This window comes from Centruroides vittatus, unplaced genomic scaffold (assembly GCF_030686945.1).
Source record: "Centruroides vittatus isolate TY-2023 unplaced genomic scaffold, ASM3068694v2 contig_900, whole genome shotgun sequence".
Lineage (NCBI taxonomy): Eukaryota > Metazoa > Arthropoda > Arachnida > Scorpiones > Buthidae > Centruroides > Centruroides vittatus.
In genome coordinates this window covers 2294692-2315815 of record NW_027122591.1, presented here as the reverse complement: position 1 = coordinate 2315815, position 21124 = coordinate 2294692, and the positions used below count along the sequence as shown (strand labels likewise).

Below are 21124 nucleotides of genomic sequence, written 5' to 3'. Positions count from 1 at the left end.
TCCTTCAACATTTTTACTGATGCCATCTGTATTTTCTGAATGACATTATAGAATATTTTCATATTTACATTTCATTGATCGGATGCCTGGTAAATGCGTCATCTTACCGTTCCGAAGGAGTTGGGTTCATTTTCGGGTCGGATCTTCAGAAATAATGGTAATAATGCTCTGTCAACTTGTTGCTCGACCGTCTGTTTATAGCCAAATCGGAGATGAGTATGAAATAAAGGCCGCCTTGATATTGCAAGGCGTAAATACATCATCATCGCCCATTTTATATGGAAGTGAGATAGAAAGAATTAAAAGTTAACTTTATTTATCAGCTTTCTAGGCGAATGGTCAAGACGGCATAGGCATTAGCCTGCCGTTATAAAGAATTCAAGTACTATTTCGAATTGTCTCAAAATTTTTATGGACAAACTGACTAGGTATCAGACTGTCGCTTATTTTCCAGTCTTCTCCATTTTGGTCAGATCCAAAATGGAGCGGAATGGGCGTGGAAAAACATCGTCTTCCTGCTTTTTTTCTAATCACATTTCCGTTACAGATTAGCAAGGTTGAGGCGGAAGTTTTAAACGCGAAAACGTGTACGTCGGACGTTAAGCGTCGCTTTCCTGTAAGCCTAGAAGTTTGACAATGGCGTTTGAAATGTCGAGCAACGATTCCACTGACTTTTCAAACGCCATTGTCAAACTTCTAGGCTTACAGGAAAGCGACGCTGAACGTCCGACGTACAGGTTTTCGCGTTTAAAACTTCGGCCTCAACCTCGCTATTATCTTGAAGATTACTTGAAAACGTTAGGGAAATAAAAACTTACTCCGTATAAAAGTATAATTTATCCGATTAATTAAACATTTATTTTTTATACTTCGATCTATTTACATTATTTATTTCTTTAAAATATATATATTAATTAAAGAAATAAACGATGTATATATACACACCGCATATAAACGTTTTCCTTATTTCTTTTTTTTTTTTTTTTTTTTTTTTTTAAACTCTTTCCGCCCTGTGGGCACTAAGAGGGCCTCTTTTAGAAAGCCCATTATGGGTTCGGCCAGGCCCACAATGGGGCGACCGGGTGGTGAGGGACGGGGCCCGACATATTCGAACGGACCACCCCCCGAAAAATTCCTGGGGATATTCGACCCGCTCGGATTCGATCCCGGGTCCCCCAGAGCGGTAGGCTGCCACCTTGACCGCTCGGCCATCCGGCCGTCAAACGTTTTCCTTATTATACAGGATAATAGGATAATTATGGCAATTAAATATTTGATAAAAATTATATTGACCTTACATAAAATAATCTTTATTACAGATATTTTTAACTAATGTAATAATTTTTACATTAGTAATATATTTCGAATTAAATAAAAAGACAATAGAAAAATAAAATAAAATGAAATTTTAGTGATTAAATATTTTAGTCACCAGAGGCCGCTATTACTTATCACGCCGTGATTAATTAATCGATTTCTGCATTTCGTCATCTGTTGTTGATGTTGTTCGGTGTGGTTGGTAAGGTTTTATTTTTCTTCCTATTTTAATTTATAATAAATATCTTGTATCATTTACATTTATGCGCTATTGTAAGTAGAAATTTTTAGTTTTATTATATTTCAGAGTTGATATTTTGGTAATTACTTACAAGCTGTATGTTACGCATTTGAGACGTTTAGTTATAACCTCATGAGGCTCAGGCAGATTTCAATTTGGTCCCATACACGGTGTTGACTTTTTCTTATAAAGGATGAATTTGGGGCTCAATCAATTGCCCTTTTTGCACATAGAATAACGTGCTACTGACGTTTAGGCAATTTAATATATATATAAATATGTATCTTCTACCAAAATAATTGTCATATGAATAAATTTATGCTATGTCGCAGTTATGCAATTTTTCTTTTCAGCAATTCACTGATTGATTTCTACATTTTTGCAGTCAATGCAGTTCTTATAATAAAGTTTAGCAAAAGTTTTTTAACAGTAATTTTATTATAATTATTTGTGTTAATTGTGTATGTTAATTAATTTTTTGTAAATTTTGTAATTGTATTGATTGCAAATTTATGGAAGTTAAGTAATACATTTGCGTAATTGTTATAAAGTAAAAAGAAATTTGGCAAAAAATAAAGTTTATAAAATTTTATGACAATATATTTTTATATTTATTCGGTTTTTTGAATGGATAAAAATTTGTGTGTGTTAATGTTTAAATGTATATAAAATTGTTATTTATATGTTTTTTTTTTTTTAAAATTGTTTTAAAGTAGTTTCTACTCAATTGCTGTACAAAACAAATTGCTTGAATTTTTATATCTGGATGTGAACTTTATACATATACAATTGAATAATTTAAAATATTGAAATCTTTAAATCATTTCTTTGTCTGTTTAATAGTTGTAAAAATGTCTAGTTGCATTTATCATTAATACTGAAAATATTGATCTGTTCAGGAGAAAATATGGATTTTTACAAGTTATTGATTACTGAAATATTGATTTGGTTACATAAGTAAATGTTATAGAAGGAATTTATCTTAACTATTGCAATAATATAATTATTTAAGTCGTTTAAATTTATGCCAGAGAAATAAATTACGTTTTATACAGAATTTCTCATTTAATATATTAAGTTTTTTATTGATAGGTATGGCATTTATTTTAAAAAAAATTTGTTTAATGACAGTTTTGCAACAGTTTGAAAATGTCGTATAAAAATACAATGCTTGTTTGCTTTAGTTTTACTGCAAATCTATACAAGTGTGTAGGAAATTCCTGTTATATGTGTAGGAAATTCCTGTTATATGTGTAGGAAATTCCTGTTAATGTAAAATATATATACACATAAAGTATTTTTCATTTTATTTAATAATAATAATAATGATAATCAAATTTCTTTACAAGATAACATTCATTTCACCTCTTTAGATAAAACATCTTATCAATATTATTTAAGATGCATTGTGTTAGTAACTGTTTAACTTTATTTTGTCTGTGAAGGACCTAGATCTGATATTGAACAGAAAACAAATGCTATTTTTTATTTTACTACTAGCTCATGTATCTAGGAATGTCAGTTAAATATTAAGAAAAATTTTGAAAATAAGTCACAAAATTGTACATCATTAACAATTTGGTAACACACTGATGAAATAGTCACTAACCTAGGGAAAAGAAAATAGTTTTACAAAATAATTTTCATAATTTTATATTAATACAATATTACAAAAGAACCATTATAATTTCATTATTTCTTCCAAAACAAACAACTTTATCCCGATTCTCAACCAAACGATAGTCTTAATTAATCGGGCTATTAATGATTAAATTAATTCACTATTATTAATTTAATCGTTAATAATAGCAGATTTATAGCCCGATAAATTAAGGCGATTGTTTGGTTGAGTACTAATGTGTCGGGCTTCGGAAAGTTTAGTATTTATTTCTCCCGATTAATAAGAAATCTGAATATAGCCTGCATTCAGATCTTATAATAATTGTATCTATATATGTAATGAATGAATTGAACTGTTTTATTAATTTACTATTTCTAAAATTGAAATAACTGAACATAACATTAAATATGGCTTTTTTAATATTAAAAAAATTTTTTCTGTTAGATTGGTCTGTAAGCAGTGACTTCACGGAATTGTATGCTAAAATAAACTTTCGTGATCATTCAAACAGAATTTGTAAACGTTCATCATATTTTATAGAAAAATTCCCAAAGCAAGTTTAAGCAAAGTATTTAAAGAAAAATTAAGATAAAAGATGAAATTAAACATCGTGAATCCAAACACGTCTACAAATGTCTCACGCAGATAGAACTGTGCCACAAACAAAATTTCCCTATTATTTATAAGATTATAAAACATTTTAATTAAAAATGTCAGTTGGTGTACAATTGCATTGTATACAGATTAGGAAATCTCTATCTTTTGTCTATTTTCTTATTTGTGTTTAAATTATGAATAATCGTAATAAAAACATAAGTGAATAATTCTTTAATGTTTTAAACTATAGAATGCGAAAGGATTGTATTCCTGATAATTGCTGTTTTATCTAAAAATAACTAAATGCAAACAAATTGAATTGCTAGTGATTCATTATCATCCAAACTTACAATTAAGTTTCATTTAATTTTTAAAATTTTTACTTACTTTGATTTCCTATCATAATTGTAAATGTTAGTTTTAAAAATACAAAACGAGATATTTTAGTTTCATTAGTCAATGATGAGTTACGCAGTGTTTGTTTGCAAAGCTACATTGAATGTAGAATTTTTAATAGATGATTTTTCTTTAGTTTCTTCCATCTGGTTTTGAAATTCTCAACTTGCTTTCAAGTGGAAATGATTTAGAATCATCAAGATGCTAGTCATACTGTGTAAAGAACTGAGAACCAATATTTTCTAAGATATTTAGATATAAACATACAACATCTACCTCTAGACAATTAACATCTAATTATTATTATTCATTGATGATTAAAGTTTGACATTAAAAATGTTTTGTGCCAGATTCGTTTCTCTAGATTACTTGATAAAAGTAGCTTAGATGATTTTTAATGTTGTTGATACAAAATCTGTAGCATCATTATAACCTAACACCAATTTCATTTTTTATTTTGAAATTAACAAACTCTAATGATTGATTTCAGTATTATTAAGTATTTAAGTTTCAAAAACATTAATCAAAAATAATTTTTAAACATTTATCAGACTTCTTGATTATCAATAGCACTTGACCTAAATTATAAAACTTATTAGAATTTTCTTGATTTATCATATTATTGTGTTAAAATTAAATTACTATTACATTTTGTGTAATTCATTTCTGATAACTTCTAAATGATGTAATATCTGTAATGGATTGGTTAAGAGGTAAGAATAATTTAGTTGTTTGAAAAATTCAAGGTGTGGCTAACAAAGAATGATGTTTTGATAAATATCTTGATCTGCTATATAGTTTAAGGTTTGCTGTCAGATCATTGATAGTGGTAGTGTTCCGTATTATTCAGTAGATTTTAGTTTTCAGATTATTTGGGAAGTCTGCAATCGAGTGTGACATCGTGCAAATTTAATCACAAATGATACATAACAAGTAATACATTTCTTTTGATATATTAACATTAATATGCAAATTACTTTTTTCAAATGGGAAGTACTTAAGAACTACAATGTGGAAATCAATTTTGGGGATACTATAGATTGCACCCTATGGAATTTTGGGACTTTGAGTATATATTTGAACTCGGGACCGAGACGAGTTAAACGATACCCTACTTTTGGACCAGAGGGAAAAAATAAGAAAGTTATCATACTTTTTTAATGCTATCGTGCGGACAACACTGTAGTTGCTAGTACCTCCATCTTGCGGTAAAATCTGCAAACCACATTTAAAAAAGCACTGTGAAAGGCAAGAAATTGCACGAACGGTCGAACTCCGCTTCCTTTTCTTTCTTTTGTTTAAGAACTAACGTGAATCGGTAACTAGTGACGTTAAACACACTGCAGCCTGCCGGCGGCCCCCCTCTGGAGGTCCGTCGGGAGCACGAACAGTTGAACGGCACCTAGTGGAAAATTAAAATGGCATAGAATGCATTGTGAAAGGCAAGAAATTTTAAATATGATAACTTTCTTATTTTTCGTCTCCAGTCCAAAAGTAGAGTACTGTTGAACTCGTCTCGGTCCCGAGTTCAAATACATACTCAGTCCCAAAATTCCATAGGGTGCAATCTATAGTACAGCCTCAATTTTTATAAGAATAAAGATTTAAGAATCCAAAACAATATGAAATTTATAGAGAATTTTTAAAATGATTTTTACTACTTTTAAATTAAAATATTAATTTGTAATTTAATGTTAAACAATATGTAAATAAAAGATTAATAAGTAAAACATATAAACGTTACATTTATACTTTAAATTTATTCAAACTAACAGTATTGCTTTTAAATAAACAACTAACCCGTTATATATAAAGACCAACAACTGCCGAATTATCGGGCTAGCAAATGGCTATAGTAATATTAATAATTTAAGTTAATTTGGTACTAGAGTTTTGTTTATTCACTTTAAATAGTTTATTTGAAACTATTTTTTTTTTATATTTAGCCTATTTAATATTTTAACTTTTACAGAAACAAGATTAAGTAGAATTTTGAAAGTTTCTTGCTTTTTCTCCAGTATGGTATGTATAATAACAACAACACAATAATCAGTATGAAATTTAAAATTCTAAAATGTTTATTTTATCAGGCTGCTGCTAGTGATTGGAAAAATGCAAAGTCAATTTATGAATTCAATGCACTGGACATAGATGGAAATGATGTTTCGATGGAAAAATACAGGTTTAGTATTCAAATAATATAAATTTCCTAAGTTAGTTTTTGTAGAAATTTAAGTACAAATTTCGTAATTATTTTTCATATAATTCAATTTTTGTTCTCCTTTTTTAAGGATTTCACCAATTTAATAGCACCTGAAAAAATTGAGTTTCAGTTTATATTGTTAAGATACTTGTAAATTCAGTTAGAGCTAATTATAATTAATTTGAACTAGATATTATTGTGGGAACGCCAGGTGGTAGGACGGAGTCGTACCTCCTTTTTGTCGGCGAACAGGTAGGTAAGACCCACCCCACTGTCAAGGATGGCTAAATTTTTCACGATATCCCGACTTGTCGGGATCGGGTAATTAAATGTCAGGTCGAGTGGAGGAAGTGTGTGGGTTCGTCGATAAGTTCAAGGCGATATTCGAAGTAACGGAACCATGAGGAAAAAAAACGATTTATTTAGATGGTAAACAGATACAAAAGATCTAACGTGTTCCGTTTCTAATCGCGAGAGAGAGAGTTCACAAATGTGGGGGGATCATACCTCTTCCTAGGATTAGTCGAAGAATTAGCTGTAATCATAGGGTTAATCGTCTGTTCTCCGGTCGTGGAGGGAAGCGGGAGGATCGGTCGGGCAGCTCGTCGTCGGCAGGCTTCGGTGACGTTGTGTCTCGGCCCTCGCTTCTCGGGACGAATCCTATGGGTCGGGTATCTTGTGCGGACCTTCAGCGACCCCGTTCTTAGATATCTCCCCCCTATTTATACTCCCGATCGCGTCTGCTAAGATCACCAATTGCGACAGAGGGCGATGGTTCGGGCTCCGTGACGCAGAAGTCGAATCCGGAGAGGAGGGAAGCGGGTTTGACGGTGGAAGGCTGCACATCCTTTGACTTGTGATTGTTATCTTTGAGTTTGATTGTTATCTCCCGAGGGGATTTGAAACAAAGAAATTTTAAAATCGGACCGGCTTAAATCGGTCCTCACACTGCCTCGGACTTTCGAAATCGAACTTGGTCCTAAATGGGACTAGTTTGATTTTAATTTTATATTGGGGTGTACAGGGAGGGTTACTCTCTCTCATTTGTCAATACACACTACTATAAATAAGTATAGCTAGGTTATTTGCGACGCGTTACAATTGTCTAGATTAATTCAAAATAATTATCAAAGCAATGGAGTCAGAATTTATTTTTTAAAAATTTTACTTGTTAAAAGTATACGGAAAATTATTTCCTTTCTATTCCGACTTATGGATCTCAAATATAACTAAAAAATTTTTCTCAAAACATTTATAAAATGAACTTAAAAAATCTTGAAGTTAATAAAAAGTTAAAACGAAATTGATTCGCAGAGAAAAAATATCATTTATTACTTTAACAATGCTCCTAAATGCATTTCGCCTTTACCAGGCCTCTTCAGTAGGTTTAACATTACAAAGCTCATTTCTCGACAGTAACTCAGTGGAGAAAACCACTTAAATGATTTACAAAGACTTCCCAGCATTCCGCTGTTAACACTCCCGTATTCAAATTTACATTGTTACTTTGCATAATAATAGCAAAGTGTTCTTTAACTTTTCGTTTTACATTATTTTTCTCTCTAAATACAATTTTTAACTTATTAACATCTATATTACAATTATTAATATTACAATGTTGGAAGATAGGAGAATTACTAATTTTTAATCTTACAGCGGCTAGATGTTCCGACAATCTGATTTTTAATTTTCTTTTAGTTTCACCAACATAATAACTGGGGTTGTTACATGTGCATTCTAATCTGTAAACTACTCCATCTTCTTCCAATAAATCTTTTTTGTTGTTAGTACTTCTTACAATCATCAGTTCCGATAACCTATTATTTTGGGATGGAGCCAATCTAATTAATTTTTGATTAAAAAACTTATTATATTTTTCATAAATACCTTTGATGTATGGAAAGGATACATACTGCTTTATTTCTGGACGTTGTTTAACTTTAAATCTATTTTTAAGAAATCTATTGTACCATTTAGTTAATAATTTTCTCGGATATCCATTTAAGATGAATTTCCTATGTGTGTTTACAATCTCTTTATTCCTTTGGTCTATATTTGTTGTTCTAGAAAAAATCTTTGTTAATTCCATTAAATATACGTTATGTTTTTGGTTTAAAGGACAATATGATTTGAAATTAATTACTTTTTTCGTATTACATGGTTTTTCAAACTTACAATATTTCAAATGATCATCAAAACATTTAATTGTTATATCCAAATAATTTAACTGATTATTTAATTCATGCTCTTGAGTAAATTTAATATTTGGATTAATGTTATTAGCTTGTTCCAAGATTTGCAAATTTGTTGTTACAGCACTATTATATATAATCAGAATGTCATCAACGTACCTTGCAAAAAACTTTATGCCAGTTAATTTTGACAACATTTTATCTACGTCCAACATATAGATCTCGGCTAATTTTGGCCCTATTATTAGTATAGATTAACTTGATAGAATTGTATTGAACATCGTAATAAGATTGCAGCGTATTAAGATTGTATCGATTAATGCGTTACAAATGTATCTATTAAGAAACTATTAAAACAATACGATAAATTCGATAGCTAGGTGGACTGGTTACCGTACGTTCGATCTAACTTGTTGATCGGTTGTCAATCAGTTGATTGGTTGGTCGGGTTGGGTGTGAGAGTGGAAGTTCGTATTTTGAGGAAACACGTGGTTGTTAGATTTCCATTGTTCTTGGTAAGAAGTTGATTTGTTGGACGAAGTTACTCTGTTGGATTTTTGATGGTCGCAGATTATTTCGGTGCTCGGCGAATGGGTTTCATGGAAGTTCGTAATGTCCGGCGATGTGAAGTAGGAGGCAGGTATTATACTTGTTGAATGCATTGAGGCAAACGTCGGAAGTTCAATGTACGATCGAGCTGTGGGCGGCTATATTCTTCCGGCGGAATTGGAAAAAGTTACTGTCTTGATATTCAAAAACGTATTAACATAGAAAGTAATTGGATTAAAGTTCATTGGCATAGAGGATAGAGGTATGTAAACACATACATAGATCGGGATATTACTCTCTCTCAGAGAATTATAGCTAATTATGTAGATAACAAAATATAAACATTTCTCTAAACGCTAATATTCAAACTTCTAAAGGTAAAAATTAATAATCGAATACAATTTCCGATATTCCTATGAATATACGAAACTTTAATATTGTTAATTAGAAAGATATAAACTATGAATACGAGAAGTGCTAAAAATGTACATATAGGGATAATTGTTTGGGTTAGTGGGGTTATGAAGGAACCCTCAATGAGATTAACAATTATCGCAAAACTTTTGCTTTGGCTTTGACCTTGGTTTCCTTGCTACTAAATAGTGAATATTTACAGTTTTTCTGCAGCTCTCGTTGTATGGGGCAGTCTAATGAGCACATAGGGAAGTATGCGGTCTTACACGTAGTTAAGTCGTGACGTTGCCATAGCATATAGGACTGCCTGTCCCTAGATAGCGCGATACCTGGATGTTTAGTCTCGACTTGCAAAGATGCTTAAATTGACAGTTAGGGCTACCGCGATTGACTACCCTGGATAATATTTAACTAGCGAAACTGGATGTATAGGTTCGAACATCGCGTAACCTTCCGGGAGTTGGTGGATATATATTATGGTTAAGGCTCCGTTTAGAAAAGATCGTAATAACTGTATCGTAATAAATGAATTAGTCCCTCTTTGTTTTATGGCTTCTATCTCTGAATTTAAGGCTGATTGAGTTGACAAGATGTCGGGGGAGTAGAATATGGTCGCTTTGATAGGGCACTTCTCCCGAGTCAAATTCTTTCTTCCCTAAAATATGGGTATTAGCATTAACGTCTGTTTTCCTTTTGGGGAGTAATGGTTCTCCAATGGGAGAGATAGGTTATGATTGACTATATATATATAGAAGGGTTGTTTACTAGAATTCGATCGACCTTTTTCTACGCTCAGCATGCGATTAGTGTTATCAATAATTTCAATAGGCAATTTAAAGTTTAAGAAGAGGACGCTCGACTCGTGGCGGGAGAAATTAATCGAGGGATGCGGTTACGTCTAAGCATAACCCATGGTTGGTCTTCCACCGGGCCGCGACTTCGAAGGGCATATGGGGGTATGATTTTTTTGGTCCCCCGTCGTTTTCGCTTCACCCATTTCACTTTCTAGCTCGGATTCCTCTAACTCGCTTTCGCTTTCTGGTTCCGACGGTTCTTTCGGTAGTGGAGGAAGTACAGAGGCCAGAATAGTTTCATCCCAAGGGTCGGGTAGTTCGCTAGGTGGTGGCGTGGTCCTTAATGTGTCTTCTCCTTGTGATACCTCCGATTGATCGACGGTCATGTCAGCGTCATTCCGCTGTATTTTCGGTCGCTTAATCTTCCTATGGGCCGTACTTCTTTGTCGTTTCTTTTTCCAATTTGTTATAGCGTCCCTGGTGAAAGGCACTCGGAGCGTTCGTATTTGCCCTGGTTCGGGAGGACATTTCTCCTGACTCTTGGATCCCTTTATCTTCTGTTTTATGGGTTTGGAAGGTGAACAAAAGTGAACGGCCTTTCTATCCGGTAGAATCACCTGGCTATTATGGAAATCGAGATTCAATTGCACAGTTTCAAGAATGTCTCGCCCTATAATGCTGTCACATGGAGAGGTGATCTCTGCTCCAACGATTCTGCAAAACTGAGGGAACTTATGTCCCCTTACTTTAAATATGGGAACCGCCATGCCTACGGTCGGCACGGAATTTCCCTGTGAACCTGCTATCTTCCTTTTGATACCAAATTTAATGGGCGCTTTACCCTTCAAGTTGTTTGCTAGATTAGTTGATATAAGTGTGCCTTCAGCTCCGAAATCAACTTTCATCTTCACAGGAATATTATTAATGTAAACTAAAATGATAGGTTTAGGTCTGGAAGAGGTTCTCGTTAATCCGATCCTGCCTTTCCATTTCGTGTCGCTCTCCTCTCCTGTCGAATCGGTATAAGGGAGAGAAAAAGTTTTGCAGGAATCAGTATATCGTCGGTTCCGCTCAACTATAGGATTTCTTTTAGGTCTAATTCGAGGTCGTTGACCTTTGACACTTCGCACTTGGCCTCTCCAGTGATCTCGATCCTCTGCTGGAGACTGGGATCTGAATCGAACTCTATTTCTATCATTTCCTATGTCGTTATTGTTATTATATCGGTTTCGGTGTCGATTTTGGTCGCTCAGTCAGTCGGGTCTGCAGTTGGGATTGACATAGGTGGGATTCGCAAAACTTCCCTGACCGTCTCGTCTCCCGTATGGGGTCCTATAATCACGTGGAATTGTACCTCGAGTGAGCCCGTCCATTCTACTTTTAAGTTCTTCCAGCATCTCAGTTAACTGCGTTAAATCGTCTAACGGGGGATGATTGGTTGATTGCAGGTTAATTGTCCGCATGTTCCCGTGTAAACGCGCGGTGAGTTCTTCGATTGTTTCCTCATTAATTGAGGCATCTAGATCCTCATCAAAGGTTTTTGGGGCACGACTCATTACCCTTTGTTGAATCCTCGGCGTGATTCCGTTCAAGAATTGGACCTTTAGGCGTTCGTCTAATTCTTTTCTCTGCACTCGCTGAATGATAGTGGTTTCTGCCGCATCCGCACCGGGTTCCGGCGTGATTTCTATCTCCGTCGCTAGCGCTTGCAACCGGGCAGCATACACTTGGACATCTTCATCCCTTCTTTGCACGCAGGAATAAAATCGATTTAATCTAAAAGTAAGAGGCACTCGATCGAAACGCTGGAGCATGTCTTTTGAATTCATTGAAATCGTCAACTTCCTTAATTCGCTGATCCTTTCGTACGAATTCCCGGGCTATCCCCGCTAGTTTTAATTTCGCTACCACCAGCATTTGCGCTTTCGACCATGCGGTAACCTTCATGATATCCGCTAACGAATCGAAAAAGTCCGTTACACGGGGGCCTTGCGGGTCTCTGGAGAACACGGGCAGCAATGGAATTATTCCGCCAAGACCACCTAACGTAAGGGGGTTCGGTCCTGGATTCGCTGGGTTAGCAGGCCCTGCCGCGGGTTGAGGATTAGGTTCCATTATATCTACTAATTTAAAGCAGCTTGGGTATCCTTCCTATACTTGTCCTATGCCTCTACTTGTAATCAAGTCCCTAATTTGACTTAGATCAACCTAGTTACTCAAATATGGCCTTTGTTTTCTTATCGATAGTTCGAAGAAGTCGAACCCCACTCCTGTAAACCAATTTGTGGGAACGCCAGGTGGTAGGATGGAGTCGTACCTCCTTTTTGTCGGCGAACAGGTCGGTAAGACCTACCCCACTGTCAAGGATGGCTAAATTTTTCGCGATATCCCGACTTGTCGGGATCGGGTAATTAAATGTCAGGTCGAGTGGAGGAAGTGTGTGGGTTCGTCGATAAGTTCAAGGCGATATTCGAAGTAATGGAACCATGAGGAAAACAAATAACGATTTATTTAGATGGTAAACAGATACAAAAGATCTAACGCGTTCCGTTTCTAATCGCGAGAGAGAGAGTTCACAAATGTGGGGGGATCATACCTCTTCCTAGGATTAGTCGAAGAATTAGCTGTAATTATAGGGTTAATCGTCTGTTCTCCCGTCGTGGAGGGAAGCGGTAGGATCGGTCGGGCGGCTCGTTGTCGGCGGGCTTCGGTGACGTCGTGTCTCGGCCCTCGCTTCTCGGAACGGATCCTACAGGTCGGGTATCTTGTGCGGACCTTCAGCGACCCCGTTCTTAGATATCTCCCCCCTATTTATACTCCCGATCGCGTCTGCTAAGATCACCAATTGCGACAAAGGGCGATGGTTCGGGCTTCGTGACGCAGAAGTTGAATCCGGAGAGGAGGGAAGCGGGTTTGACGGCGGAAGGCTGCTCATCCTTTGACTTGTGATTGTTATCTTTGATTTTGATTGTTATCTCCCGAGGGAATTTGAAACAAAGAAATTTTAAAATAGGACCGGCTTAAATCGGTCCTCACATTATTGATAAAGATTGTCTTCAATTAATCTTCCTAAATCTACGTTAATTGACGACGACAAAATGCATTTAGTTTATTCTGGCAAATTTTTTCATTCTTCATTAATCTGATTTTCTACATATTATAATTTTTACAAAAAGTGTTTGATATTTAACGATATTCATTACATAAGCCAATTTCTACAACATTGGTTTCTAAATAAACATTTCAACAGAAGTAACTCAAAACAATAAATTTAAATTTCCATATTTTTTTTTTTTTTTTTTTTTTAAAGCTATTGCTGCAGTTTTATAAATTAACAAAAAAAAACATTGTGACATGTTTCACAGTAGGAATTTATCATCCATGTTACAATTTCAAATCAACTTTCTATGACATTTTCTTTTATAGTTAACATTAATTTACATTCTTAAATACAATTTTAATACTGTTTTTTAAAAAATTTTCTAAGCCATTTCTTTTCCCATTATTACTAATAAGGTTAATGTTACCTATGGTTCCAAAATGGCGGCTCATCTCTAATTCCAGCAAACAGAAGGGAAACAGTGGGGACGCACATTCTAACCTATTCTAATAATTTGGTTGGTAATAATTGTGGTAATTTACTTGAATAGGTTAGGTTAGAATGTGTGTCCCCACTGTTTCCCTTCTGTTTGCTGGAATTGGAGACGAGCTGCCATTTTGGAACCATAGGTAACATTAACCACTAATAATTATCAAATGATTGTCTTTTATACATATTCTAATTTTCCAAAAATTTATTATTAATAATAATAATTATTTCTACAGTGTACACAAACTTCTGGTCATCTAATTTAACCTAACTGCAGCTTTGTTCCTTAATACATTTTTTCCAATGTTCTATTTGTCTTACCAATTTAGATTTTTAATATACCCCACACACAACTAAATTTATATACAATGCCAGTAAACATGATGATCTATATTTAGTGTTAATAATTAAGCAATTTTTTATTTTTGGCACTAAAATTACATTTTTCAATTTAAATACTATAATCAGTGTTTCAAATAAAGATCTTACATCTGGCATTTATACATATTTAACATTAAATAATAGTTTGAAATTAATCCTATTTTTTATCCAATAATAATAACTGTTAATCAGATAATTATTTAAATCATTATTTCTTTTATACAGTATTTCAGTTTTTACATCCATAGTGTCGGTGGTAAAAGTCAAAACTTTTTATTTCCATACTAATAAATTAATTTTAACTTTCAAATATTTATACTTACTATTCATATTTAAGTATAAAATTTTTGAACCATTGAGCTATGTGTGAGAATACAGGGGTCATTACTGAGATCAAGTAACGCAACTAGCAAAACACGTTCACCCTGTCGGAATTTTCGAACCACTCACTGCGTCGAAGGATGGCTTTTTCGAGCTTGTGTAGATCAGGATTCGGGAAAATCAAGATCTTGTCAGGACTGACACCAGTTAGTCAATTTCGTGGACTAACATGCGTAAACTATTATTAAAAAGTAGAGCTATTTTTACAAGTGTTGCATGTGTGGTAATTAGTCAGAGCTCAAATAATGAGATGTCAAATAAACAGCACAACAAATATTTAATGAATAAATGAAACAAACTATATACATATCTCTAAATATGACATAAGATAACATTGGAAGATGCAATGAAATTTCAAACAAGCTTATATCTAACTATATCTATATTTCTATGCCTCGCATAAATACTATACCTGAGAGAGAGCTTACAAACGTTCTAATATTATACTACCTTCACTTGAGATTTGTTGTTCTTAAATATTGATGTATTGATAAGTATTTGGGAGAATGCAGAACAGGATGAATCAATCTCCTATGCGCTTGGTATACGTCATGGTTTATGCCTTCTATATGCGCTTATGCGGCAGTAGTAGTGGTTTGGGAAGCTTTGATCACAAAATTAATTTTCTAATTACAAATTTGAATTAAATTAATTTTATTTTAACTTTAAAACAAAGTTTCTGTATTAATTATTAAATGTTTAATTTATTAAATTAATTTATTTAACATAAGCAAATTTCTGTATTTTATTAATTTTAATATCGAGAAAATTAAAACATGACAATTGTATGAAATAATATAACACCAAAACTATTTTTGAAATTTTTTTTATTTTATTTAAGCTTTTCCAGTTTTTTCATTTACTTTATCTAAAACATGACACATTTCTGCAAGTAAGTGGAGTAATAAATTTTGGTGATTGTTGACAATATATTCCCGGTCTATTTTTTGATATTTTAAGATGTAATACCAAGAAAGTTCATTTTGGAAGTCGTCTATAAATTGCTGGTCAAGTATTTGGTAACGAGAAACATAATTCCAGTTTAGATAATCTTTTAATACGCGTAAAGTCATAGTTTTTAATCGTTGGTATTTTTAAAAGATTATCTAAACTGGAATTATGTTTCTCGTTACCAAATACTTGACCAGCAATTTATAGACGACTTCCAAAATGAACTTTCTTGGTATTACATCTTAAAATATCAAAAAATAGACCGGGAATATATTGTCAACAATCACCAAAATTTATTACTCCACTTACTTGCAGAAATGTGTCATGTTTTAGATAAAGTAAATGAAAAAACTGGAAAAGCTTAAATAAAATAAAAAAAATTTCAAAAATAGTTTTGGTGTTATATTATTTCATACAATTGTCATGTTTTAATTTTCTCAGATATTAAAACATTTAATAATTAATACAGAAACTTTGCATTATTGTTGAAATAAAATTAATTTATATAAATAAAAAAGACGTAGTCGTTTCCAAAACTTGGTCAATCACCGTTTATTTCGTTAAAATGTTCTAGAATAAAGATTCGGACGATCCGACCTTCCTTTTTAGGCTACATGATCGCCCAGAAAACAATTCCTTTAAAACATAGAAATAATCCAATTAAAAATATAAAATTTGTAAAAATTGGAATTGGTGACCTTACGACGCCTTTGAATTCATCCTTGACTTCCAGTCGGGAGTTCTGGATCCTTATATCCACGTGAAAAGTTGCGCTGTTTAATGTAGATTATCCTGATCCCTCTGGCGGCGATTTCTTTTAAAACTTTTTAATTTTAGCTTTTTCGCTGGATGAGAAATTTTTTATATAGATAAAAAGGCGTAGTCGTTTCCAAAACTTGGTCAATCACCGTTTATTTCGTTAAAATTTTCACGTGGATATAAGGATCCAGAACTCCCGACTGGAAGTCAAGGATGAATTCAAAGGCGTCGTAAGGTCACCAATTCCAATTTTTACAAATTTTATATTTTTAATTGGATTATTTCTATGTTTTAAAGGAATTGTTTTCTGGGCGATCATGTAGCCTAAAAAGGAAGGTCGGATCGTCCGAATCTTTATTCTAGAACATTTTAACGAAATAAACGGTGATTGACCAAGTTTTGGAAACGACTACGTCTTTTTTATTTATATAAAAAATTTCTCATCCAGCGAAAAAGCTAAAATTTAAAATAATTTAATTCAAATTTGTAATTAGAAAATTAATTTTGTGATCAAAGCTTCCCAAACCACTACTACTTGCGGCCAGTTTGGTCTTCTAAGAAACTGTGCTTGATTATATATGGCAACCTTCTTACGAAGATCTTCTGCTGCCTGGAATGGTGGGAAAACGCCCCTTTTTATAGGGATGGCTGGGTAACTGACTCAACATCATAGGACAGTGAGTAACTTTTAGTCAGAAAGAAAAGGAAGTTTGTTTCATTTCTTTCTTGGAAACGAAAGAATTGTACATCCTTTTTTTTTTTAAATTTTATCAAAGATATAAAAAAATTTATAATATCTTAAAATAATTAATCCCCTAATCCATGGATCTCACATATGTTTTACACGCAATAATATTTTATTAAGCATATAATACAAGATGTATTTTTTATTATTTATTTTTAATTCAAGTTTGAGTTTAATCAATTTTTGATTGTTCAAACAAATTTAATGTGATGAATATTTTACATGAATTAAAGTTGTAGATTCAGATTCATTGCATTTTACATTTGAAATATGGCTTCAGCATTTCATACACTATTCTTATTTTTAAATGAAAGTCTATACAGTTAATATGGAATGTGATATAAAATTAAATACACCAATAACAATCATTTTGTAATTCAGGAGATTTGAAATATATATAAAATATATTAAAATGAACTTCTAGAGCATTTTTAAAATTGAAAGCCTTTCTGGATAATTTATTGGATAGATTATGAATTATGAATTGATTCCTTAGTATGTTTTATATTGGATATATATAGTGAGTGATCAATTTTTATCAAGTTGTTTTCAAAATACAAAAAACAAATATGAACTGAAAAATTAGGATGTTATAGATCAGGGGTGGCAAACCTATGTCACACGTGCCCAAAGTAGCACGTAAGAGAAATCATCTGGCACGTAATTTATCATATGTTTTCTGTCTTTTTCAATCATCCTTTCTGTTTAAACCTGATCATCCTTTTTCAATCAGATTTTTAACATTTATTTGAATTAAAGGGTATTTGTTTAATTTCTTTAAATATCATTATTAGAAGTCTAAGACTTTGACACGCATTAACATTTTTAAAGCTAAGTATGCTTACAATATGGCACGCGGACTCGAAAAGGTCCACCATCCCCGTTAGAGATAATTTAAAATTTGTAAAAAAAAACATTTACTTAGTTTTTTCTTACAAATTTTGACAAATATTGAATTGTTTTGTGAAGTAAAAAAATTATTCATATATTAAATTTGGTACAATATCTTAAAAGTTGTATGGAAAATAAAATACATCTACCTTTCATCTATTAAAAATTTTTGATTGCTTTAGATATGTTTTCCAACTATTGTACATTCCAGCTTCATCTCATACAAGTTTTGGAATTAAATGTTGGAGTTACATAGGGTTCCAGATGTGTATGAAATTTAAAAATTATATAAAAAATTTCATCCAAAAATAAAATTTTTGATTTACTTCTTAAAAGTAACTCTAACTTTTAATTTTTCTGACATGCAACATAATTTTTTTTTAACAATTTATAAAAAATGTCTGACTTATAATCATTAATATACATAACTTTATATGTATTTTGGTTAATGTTACCTTAGGTAACCAAGATGGCGGCTCGTCTCTGATTCCAGCAAGGAAACAGTGGGACCCACGTTCTAACCTAACCTATTCTAATAAATTACCATAATTATTAGCAACCAAATTATTAGAATAGGTTAGGTTAGAACGTGCGTCCCACTGTTTCCTTGCTGGAATCGGAGACGAGCCGCCATCTTGGCTACCTAAGGTAACATTAACCGATTTAACTTGCTTATGATGCAAGACTTTCACATGATTTGTATTTTGTGTATTTCCTAATAATTTATTCATGTATAGTATATCATTTGAGTGTGTGTGTGCATGTGTGTATGTGTATATATATAATGATTTGTAAAGAAATAATGTATATAATAATGCTTAATATTTTAAACAAATGTCTTATTAATTCTAAAACATTTATTTAGAGGTCATGTTGTTTTGATTGTCAATGTTGCGTCCAAGTGAGGAATGACGGCCAAAAATTATGCGCAACTACAACAGCTACATGAGAAATACAGTGAATCTCATGGGTTGCGAATTTTGGGCTTTCCTTGTAATCAGTTTGGACATCAGGTAATTTTTTTCTTTGTATAAAAGTTTTAATAAATATGAAATATAAAAAAAACATATACAAATATTAAGAGCTTTTTAAGAAACTATTAATACTTTTAATAAAACAAATAAAAAAATTTACAGGAACCTGGTGATGAAGCTGCCATTAAAGAATTCGTAAAAGGTTATAATGTTCAGTTTGATATGTTCAGTAAAATTAATGTTAATGGTGATAATGCTCACCCTCTCTGGAAATATTTAAAATCAAAGCAGGGTGGTACTCTTGGCAGGTATGTTACGATTTCACTTTTACTTCATTCTCGTGCATATTAACTAAATATAAATATCTTTTCAGTTTTATTAAATGGAATTTCACTAAGTTTCTTGTCGATAAAGACGGGCAACCAGTTGCTCGTTATGCACCAAACCACGAACCTCTGGTAAGATATAATTGCTTGTAATTTTTATAAATGTATTATAACTGCCTTATTTTATGTAAATTTTTTTAAAGGCCATTGAACCAGATCTTCAGAAATATTTTTAATCAGGGATATAATTCATTTGATTTAAATCTCATTGTGTAGAAATATGATGGTTGACCAAAAAACCATTACTTATGGATAGGTGAACTGGATGACGATTCTAACAAATTGAATATTAATTCAAATGTTCAGCCATGATTATTTTTAATAAACTCATTGTGTAATGTTTTCATTTTTCTTTTTGAAAAGTATTAGTTAAATCAAATTTGAGCTGTAATTTTAGTGATTTGATTATTTAGTGAGAATAAATAATTTTCAATCTGTTTTGAATTTAACTGTATTTATTAAAAAAAAAAAAAAAATACACTTTTCAGTTTTATAAGATAAAGGCATTAGCGTAGCCAGGGTTTTGTTATGGGGGGCCTAGTAGAGGCTGTAATTTTCCAGGGAGGGGCACCAGGTTAACTGGGGGGCCGTGCCCACCCATTCCCCTTCCTGGCTATGCCCATGGATAAAGGTGCAAATAGTTGGTTAAATCTTAAAATCCCTAATATTAAATCTGACTGTGACGACTTTGGTTATTCTGCCTCCAGCAGATGATGATAAAAATATTATGCTTTTTATGAGAAAATCCTATTCCAAAAATTTTCAAAAAGAAAGCAGAGAACCAAACTGTTTTTTTTTTTTGTTTGTTTGTTTTTATTTGTTCATCAGAATGTTGCTTAATTCATTAAAGATTGCGCACGATGTTTAAAAATTCGTAGAAAATTATGAACCTTACGTTAATAGAAGAATTAAATAATTTTTGGAGTAGGATTTTCCATAGAAGAAATATTTTAACGCCATCTAATGGAGATCGCGTGCCTAACAAAAGGTTATAGTCAGCCTTACTGTTCCTATAGTTGATTAAGCTGTAAATGACCCCAAAAATTCAGTGGATAAAATTGATATTCTAGCTATGTAACTCGAACTGTATCAATATATTGATTTAAAAAAAAATCAAGTCAATATTCGCGCAACCAAATATTTGGCTTGCTGTTATAAACTTCTAATGAAGGATAAATCAATAAACCTGAAATTTATAATGCTTCTCTGACATCTTAAAATTACAACTCCACGCCAATCTCCGACCTAACAATAAACTTTTTCATTGCTAATAATAATTTAAATGTTAAAGAATTTTTTTTTTGGATTATCTATTAAAAATTGTGATGGGGGAGTTCAGTTTGAAATTCCGAAGTTGTCCCCTTCTCTACCGGAAAGGAAGAATGAGCCAGGCTACTTTTTTACTGCATTAAAAAAAGGCCTTTAGGAAATATTAAACTTTATTTTTATGAAATTTCCTATTAGAAACGTATTTTCCGAGTTATTGACTAGAAACACCACTGTAGTACCTGTATGTATAATTACCATGCAATGACTTTTCAATTTTTGACTACATAAAAAATGATTCCACTGTATTATAGGAAACTTATCAAATTACAGGATTATTTTTATAGTAATAATAACGCGATTAAAGTCTGTTTAGTCTTTACTAAAGAACAGCGATGATAATTGTAATAAATTAGATAATATATGACTCGTTAATTTTACTTTGTCGAACAAATCAAACTCGTCCAATCTGCATCG

At 32.5% G+C, this 21124-nt stretch overlaps 2 protein-coding genes across 2 annotated transcripts in view; one reads left to right on the top strand and one right to left on the bottom strand.

Annotated features, from left to right (window-relative positions):
* The window catches only part of LOC136984026 (coiled-coil domain-containing protein 130 homolog), a 274187-nt gene that overhangs the window by 72578 nt on the left and 180485 nt on the right, over positions 1 to 21124 (bottom strand). The gene's annotated exons all lie outside the window — the stretch shown is intronic.
* Positions 1433 to 19825, top strand: LOC136984032 (glutathione peroxidase-like). The gene is made up of 7 exons (XM_067280946.1): positions 1433 to 1519; positions 6145 to 6194; positions 6263 to 6354; positions 18887 to 19034; positions 19158 to 19303; positions 19369 to 19453; positions 19525 to 19825. The coding sequence occupies exons 1-7, from the start codon at positions 1501 to 1503 to the stop codon at positions 19555 to 19557; spliced, it is 573 nt and encodes a 190-aa protein (XP_067137047.1). The 5' UTR covers positions 1433 to 1500; the 3' UTR covers positions 19558 to 19825.